Source organism: Olea europaea, chromosome 21, assembly GCF_002742605.1.
Source record: "Olea europaea var. sylvestris chromosome 21, O_europaea_v1, whole genome shotgun sequence".
In the NCBI taxonomy this organism is placed as follows: domain Eukaryota; kingdom Viridiplantae; phylum Streptophyta; class Magnoliopsida; order Lamiales; family Oleaceae; genus Olea; species Olea europaea.
The window spans coordinates 13517203-13524786 of NC_036257.1; the positions used below are offsets into that span (position 1 = coordinate 13517203).

Below are 7584 nucleotides of genomic sequence, written 5' to 3' on the forward strand. Positions count from 1 at the left end.
CTGACTTTTCTCTATTGTAGCCCACATACCATTGTATCTGTACCCTTTTCTCAACACAACCAGCAAATCAAGGCCCTTTGAGTACTTGAGGCTTACAAGTTTAGGTGTCATTGGTGCTTTGGTGAAGGTATTTTCTATCCCTGAAGATATTTTGCAAATTTTATTTTCCTGAGTTGCGTGTGTTGCTCAAACAGAAATTTGTTTTCTCGATTACAGCCATTTTATGAACAACGTACTTTTCTCTCACCCCTTACTCCCATTCTGTGTGTGGTGCTTGTGTATTCTTGACAGGTCTTTAGCATGTATGATCTCCACTCTACGATTTCACCTGTTAATTTATTGTGTTGCGGACTTACTTGGAACAGTGGATGAATTACAGTAACAAACAAAGAAAAGGACAAACTAAGCCTTACTATCAATAAAGTTGGACCTTTTTGCCGCTTTGTTTAGCTGATTGCTTTATCTACTTGAAAATTCAAAACAGTTAGAGCTTGGGATAATAGTGAACCGTCTTAGTTTTGGTCTATCCCCTTTCAGCCTATGCAAAACTTGGATGTGTTGAAATATCAGAATAAATACGATTTTATGTCTACTTCGATAACAATTAATATAATACTTCTTTCCAGCATTGCTATTTATTCTCCGTTCTCCAGATGAGAAATAACAATTTCTGTCATTTGCTTTCCTTCGCTGTCCAGGTTGATGACACTGAAGTTATCAGTTTCCTTCTCTCTACTGAAATTATTCCCCTGTGCCTGCGCACCATGGAGATGGGTAGTGAATTATCAAAAACAGTTGAGTGCCTTGTGAACATTTCTTTTTGATTAATCTCTGTTATTTCTACTTAGTTTCTCTAGGAATACGCCAATAATTACTCGATCTTTAATATATTGCAATCTATATAGCCATCCAACTGGTGTAGCTGGTTTTAGATGGCAACTAAAGGTTATGCTTGCATAGACGTGTTTTAAACACTTATTTAATAAAATGAGTTGGTTGAATAATTTCTTGTTATGGCAACTAAATCTCCATCATTAAGAGTATTGGAATTTCCAGGGAGGAAAACCGAAAACCATGAAGGTGTGGTTTTACTTCTATTGCAAATGATTATCTTTTACCTGTGGCTGTCCACCGTTCATTGCCATATTATAGCTGTAGTTATTTGGGTTTTCATTTGATATGTGATTATCTGAAATTATGCTACACTCCCATTTTCCGAATTTGTTTTTAACTAGGTGGTGTGAACAGCTACATTCATTTTCACAGTCAGTCAATCTAAAAATTAGTCAAGCCTGCTGTCCTATTAAAGTCCTTTTAGATTGGTAACTCTGGGACTGGGATCACATTATTGAACAAGACTAATTTGAGTTTTACAATTTGACATCGACTGTTCCTTAGGTATCATTTTGCTGGATTTTATTCAACTATGACAGAGAGGCTTCTGTTGTCAGGTTGCAACATTTATTGTGCAAAAGATTTTGCTTGATGATGTGGGCTTAGATTACATATGTGCCACAGCAGAGCGATTCTTTGCTGTAGGTCGAGTACTGGGAAATATGGTTGCTGCTCTTGCTGAGCAGCCTTCAGTTCGGCTGTTAAAACACATAATCAGGTGCTACCTTCGATTATCTGATAATGTAAGGTGAGAATAATTTACTCGACTCACCTGCTTTCATTTTTTTTAGAAAAAACGTCTCTTTGCTGAAACCAAACACCTTATTTTATACAGAGCCTGTGATGCGCTGAGAAGTTGTCTTCCAGACATCCTTAGAGATGCAACATTTAGCAGTTGCCTTCGTGTAAGTATTATTCAACCGAGATTGTCCACTGTTAGATTTTCCTCTCCTAAATGGAACACTTGGTGAATGCTCTTTCCAATTCTTTATATTTTCAGGAAGATCCAACCACGAGAAGGTGGCTGCAGCAGTTGCTTCACAATGTGCAAGGTCCTCGGGTTGCTGCTATGCAAGCAGGGGGAGGATTCGATCACTTGCTTGTTAGCTGAGTCGAAATTTATTGCCATCAGAATAGTCTGCTGTTGTCGCTTACCCTGCGCGATGATGTAATAAAGAGTGCTTTATGACATGTCTGATGCAAAAACATTGGCTGTCATTTTTCATCCTTCTAGAGGTGTTTATTAACATCTCGGGAAACTGGAGAGATGTCTGGTATAATCTATATATATTATCAAAAGATTTGTGTGCTATTTAACTAAATTACTTTTTGCGTTGTGAAAAGCTGACTTTCTGGAATTTCTTCTCTTTTGGGTTATATTTGGGTGCTTGCACGCCAAGTTAGGATGATGATACGACCAGACTGGTAAATTGTTAGGAACCAGCTTGATAGTTGAAGTTGGAATTTTCCGGGATGGCAACGGTGTGGGATTAAAAAAATTTCCTTAGCTTCTTCGTTTAATTATTTTATTGTACAATCTTGATTGACAATTTCACATTTGGTAATATAACATTCATCCATTTTAAAAACTGTTTTTTAAATCAACAGTTTGGATTTTGACAACACCGAAGTTGCTAACAATAGTTATCAACAAGGATTGTACAAATAGTTCAACTGTAAATTTTCTTCTGGATTCCGTCCAATTTTGGGTGGGGAAGTTGTTGCCTGGAAATCTGCCATCACTAGAATTTTCCAACTTAATCTCTCTCTCTCTGATTTGGGTTTGTAGTCATACCTCGGAAAATTCTTAGTCCTGGTAATGTGACAAAGAATAATTTTTTTCAAGACTCATCCCGCCAAGATTTTGAGTTTTCACATTATCAGTTTCATCATTTTCCTATTTAAACTGAAAATATTCATCTTACAACTACTTGGGGGCATTTGGCGGAATTTTGAAAAGTCAAAAGCTATTTGAGATCAAAGAAGCTGCATTTAAATATGTTTTGATAATTTTTTGAAAGTATTTTTTCTAGTTAGAACTTTTAGGATGCGTTTGATTGCAATAGTGGAATTTGCATGTAAAAGAAATAACTTCTAGACAAAAATTGCCTAAAACTTATTTGTATAGAAATTATTGATTAAATGTGTTTGATTGATTTAATTTTCAATTTAAAAAATATTATAATTGTTCATTTTTAATTGGTGAGTAGATAAAAGAGAATTGATGGATAAGAGAAAAAAAGAAAGTGAATTACCTGAAAAATGAAAATTATCCTTCCCTGAAGAAATGTTTTTCTTGTTTTTGAGGTAAATATGATCACATGACCAAAAGTTGAAAAATATTCTTTTTGGAAAAAAGTGTCAATTAAACATTCCAAAAATAGGAATTTGGATAGAAAAATAAGATTTTCGATAGAAAATAAAGTCAACTAAACACACACTTAGAGAAAGCTGACCTAAGAAACGAAAGCAAAAGTAGAAGCTCTGTCATATGACACCGCTTTGTGCGCCACTCAATTATCATATTGTTTATTAAAGCCTCCTTTCCTCCAACATCTTCCTCAAAAAATCTATTTCTATGGGCCATGATCCTGTAATACACAGCCCTTTTTTTTTTTCTTTTTTTTTCTCTCTCTAAATTCCCTCTGAAAATATGAAAAATGATGATCTCAATGAAACTTCCAAAGGTCATCGAGTATGGAAATTAATCACAAAAAGTCGAAAGAAATGTGGTTGTAATAGACAATTTGACAATTGAGTGGTGTAGCCGCGTAGATGGTAACTAATAGACAAACAAACAATCGAGTGGTGTATATGGTAACAAAGTCGACATAATTACGACTTATTACCCTTTGCACTACTCGATCAACATTATTTATTACAATCAAAATTTCGTGTGATTAACTTCAAAAGAATAAATAGCATTTTAAGGAAGAATTTTTTAAAATATCGATTTGGCAGATATATCATTAATTTTCATGCAATCAAATTTCACGTGTCACCTTTATTTTTATTTTTATAGTTATTATGAAATGTATTTTTTATTGGGGGTACAATAGATATGGAATATTCAACAAATAATATTTTCCTATGCCTGGGGCAAGTCGTGTCCCAATCACGTTTCTTTGTGACGTAAATAAAAATATTTTTGAAAATACAATATAAGAAAATAGATTTAAAAATCAATAAATTAATCAAATTAAAAAAAAAATCGTAATCATGTACATTGGGATTTTGACCATTTGTCTCAACGTATAGAAGGTTGCAAAATTTTCCAATTGTCCATACTCGTTCGTGACGATGTATGAAAACGATCTCTTAATTCTTTAATTATTATTATATTATTTTTAAAATGTTCTTTGTACCTTTGATTGAGTTGACTTTCGTGTTTCCGTTTTTATCGCTTGGCTGCTAGTTATCTTTCGATCCAGTCTTGGGCTCTGACTCGTCTCTGGACAAATTTTAGGGTAGAACTGCTAGATTTTTCTGGTCACTGGTGAATTAGAAATCATAAATTTATATCCTTAAGAGCAATAAAATCTTTGAAAAAAATAGATACAACAACGCTCACTTCAATGGGAAACTACGTTTTCGTATACCGTATCTGCAATTCACCATAATGAAAAGAAGTTTACGAGAGAAAAATAGTACACCCTATCTTCTCTAACCTTTCTTTTTCTTTTTTAATGATTATTCAAAACCCTAATGACAACTCTCCTTTTCTGGGACAAAATCGAAATTACAAATGTGAAAATTCTAAACTATCTCTAATCATATGTGTACGACAGAGAATAATTAAGCTCCACAACTTGATGCTGGTTCCATCTTCATTTAATTGCAGATCAATGAGGAATTCTACACTAGCCACAATGATAAATGTGAAATTGCTTGCCTAAATGCTTCTTATAAGAAAGTTGAAATCTGCATCATTTCATAAAGAAAATCTGCACTTGAATTGTTTTTCATCATACTTGCACTTGCCTGATATGTAGTGAGCAACACATTGATACATTTGCCTGATTGCTCGACTCAAGACATGAATCCTCACTTACGCGTAAAATCATAGAGTCGAATCTCCAACAAGACTAAGTGCTTCTACTAATGTCTCCCGAAACCTTGCAAGATTGATTCTTACATTTTGACCGTTAAGATACGCTTCCTTGCCTAATGGGTCGTGGACCGATCTGGGATCCGTCATTACCGTATGATTTCGTCCGAAGACTTTCAAAAGTGAACTCTCCTCTGGCTCGATCTTATATCGCAAGTAATGCACCCCCATTGCCTGAGCCGGGTTCCCATAATAGGTCGCCCCTGCCCATTCTAGGCCAACCAGATCAACTTGAACCATGACTGCACCATCAGGCAAGAACAACTCATTTGTTAGGCCAGCACCGTGTGCAGCCACGAACACCTTGCACGAGTTTATCAGATTGGCGAATATGTTCAAATTCGATACTACTTTTGCTCTTGCAACTACAATTACTCGAAAGCCTAAGTCTTCCATCATTGCAACCATTTCATCTTCGTTCAAAAATCTTCTTGTCGTTCTACGAGATAAAAGCATTAACGTTGGCCTTTTGATCTGGGATACATGGCTAAACTTGAGATTAAATGCCTGTCGAAGAAACTGCCTTAACTCGCGCATCAAATGGCCTTTAGGGACATCGCTCGAATTCAAAGACAGATGGCCGTGAAACATAAGTCCGACTACAGCTCCAGGAAAACAATGCACACTTTGATCTGCAGCCGGATTCATCACCTCATAGGACGATAAACGAGAGATTACCTTACCATATTTGCTTAGAAATGACTGCTTGTAGTCCTCAAGGATGAACAAAAGGCGGGATTTAAAGTTTTTACTAGTAATATACAAAGGGATGATGATTTCATTGATTTCATGGAATACATTGCCCACAAAGCCACTAGATGAGAAGATCACAGCAGGGATTTCGTGGTTGTGTTGACAAACTGGTGGCGTCGTGTTCCCGTGCAAAATCTTGACCGGTGTCACAATTTTGAGAAGATTATGATCTTCTTGCCGAGAATATGGCTTAATCACAGTTTCTTGAACAGGCTGATCAGAGGGAATATAAACTGTCATGGTTCTTGTGTCGATCATTACAGGTCGATTCGTAACACAATGGATCGAATGAACAGCCGTGTTACATGCAAATCCAGTAGCTTTTAGCTTCGACCGATCTTCCCCTGTTTAATCGAATCAAAATATCACAATCGTACTAGTACTAATTCGACATCAGAGTGGAGGGGGCACAGACCTGTCAGGAGGCTTGAGAAGAGAAAATCCAGGGAGTTCTGCTTTTCTTCATCTGTTTCATTGATGATCTTTCTATTGTTGAAAATGGTTTCTGAATTAGAGCAGTCTTTCTTCCCTGCCATTTCCATAAAACATGGAACGATTCAATCTGAGTTAGTCATACAGAATAATTGACTAAAAAGAAGAACTGAATTCAAGAAAAAAGGTAGAAGTTTACGTCGATCAAATGAAATAAAATTGGCCCAAAAAAGATCAATATACAGCAAAGAAAGGACAACTAGAAAGGTAACTGGAGTCGAACAAAAAATGGGTTTCCGAGGCGCTTTCTCCATCTCCACTAGTTTGAGAACCAGCTGCAAATTCTTGTATGATATGCAAGAGAAGAATTACTTGAAGTAGAGAATTTTTTAGAAGACTAAAATATTACCAGCTGATGAGATGTCAATTTCTTTTTAGATTTTTATTTCTGTTTCCAACTTGTGATAATTACTTCATTTCTTATTCAGCAATTAATAGTCATCTCTTTGTTAACTAGTGATTTGAGCAAAGAATAGATGAAACTTGTGGATTGTTCTCTCTTGACTTGTTATTTTTGATGCAACTATTATTATTTTTATCCTCAACTTGTTTATAATACTATTTAAGAAATAACTCAAGTATGAAATTTCAATAGTCAATTTTGGGATTATTGGGCAGAATATCATTTTATCTATGCGCGAGCCAAGGAAGTCAACAAGACGCATGGATTTTGGGTGTGATTAACTTTTATAGTGTGACAGTCAAGATTTGCTATCTATTCAATTAATTCTTAACGTATCATCAATGCTCAATATGTTATATCAGATTTATCCTCATTAACTTCATCACTAACCTGCTAAATTAATGATATGTCAAGAATTAATTGGATGAACAGCAAAATGAACAATAAAATTGGACATCAAATCTTGACTCTTAGTGTGAAGGGTGGTGTTAAAAAAGGCGTATTTATGTGATCCTACCGAATAAAGGGGGCAGTCTTCTAAATGACCGGGTTATTGATCCTATTTTCCACAATGGCCTCTTCTATTATAAACTTTCTCATCTAAGTATAATCTAAGATTATCATTACAAGTGGATGTGGATGCTTGTGAATTGTTCATCAGAATTTATCAAAGCATAAGTATGTAAAAGAAAGTAAATAACTTACAGTAATCAAATAGAAATAAACAGGTTTTCCCTCCAGTATGCTTTTATAAATGCTTTGCATGTACATAATCAATCTTCTGAATCAAGTAAAGATTTAAAATGTTTTTTTTTTAAATCATTTGGGTCCACAACTGCTTCTGCAAAAGACTTTTCAATTAAGGTTGCATTTCTCATTCTAGAGAACTAGCCGTGTTACCACAGACGCTATCTCCCAGTATCCAGAGTCTCTG

The 7584-nt window shown here is 35.3% G+C and overlaps 1 protein-coding gene and 1 pseudogene across 1 annotated transcript; one reads left to right on the forward strand and one right to left on the reverse strand.

Annotated features, from left to right (window-relative positions):
• LOC111370769 overlaps window positions 1–2252 on the forward strand; it is an 11825-nt pseudogene extending 9573 nt beyond the window's left edge.
• Window positions 2253–4465: 2213 nt separating this feature from the next.
• LOC111370770 lies at window positions 4466–6724 on the reverse strand. The gene is made up of 3 exons (XM_022992634.1): window positions 6387–6724; window positions 6171–6284; window positions 4466–6099 (listed from the first exon to the last, which is right to left on the reverse strand). The coding sequence occupies exons 1-3, from the start codon at window positions 6499–6501 to the stop codon at window positions 4955–4957; spliced, it is 1374 nt and encodes a 457-aa protein (XP_022848402.1). The 5' UTR covers window positions 6502–6724; the 3' UTR covers window positions 4466–4954.
• Between the last annotated feature and the right edge of the window lie 860 nt (window positions 6725–7584).

Excerpts from the sequence above, each read along its gene's own strand:
- LOC111370770 (XM_022992634.1), bottom strand. The coding sequence starts at position 6,501 with ATGGAGAAAGCGCCTCGGAAACCCATTTTTTGTTCGACTCCAGTTACC. Across the intron at positions 6,285-6,386 it reads TTTTATTTCATTTGATCGAC|GGAAGAAAGACTGCTCTAAT; the intron begins GTAAACTTCTAC and ends TGGAAATGGCAG. Across the intron at positions 6,100-6,170 it reads CTTCTCAAGCCTCCTGACAG|GGGAAGATCGGTCGAAGCTA; the intron begins GTCTGTGCCCCC and ends TCGATTAAACAG.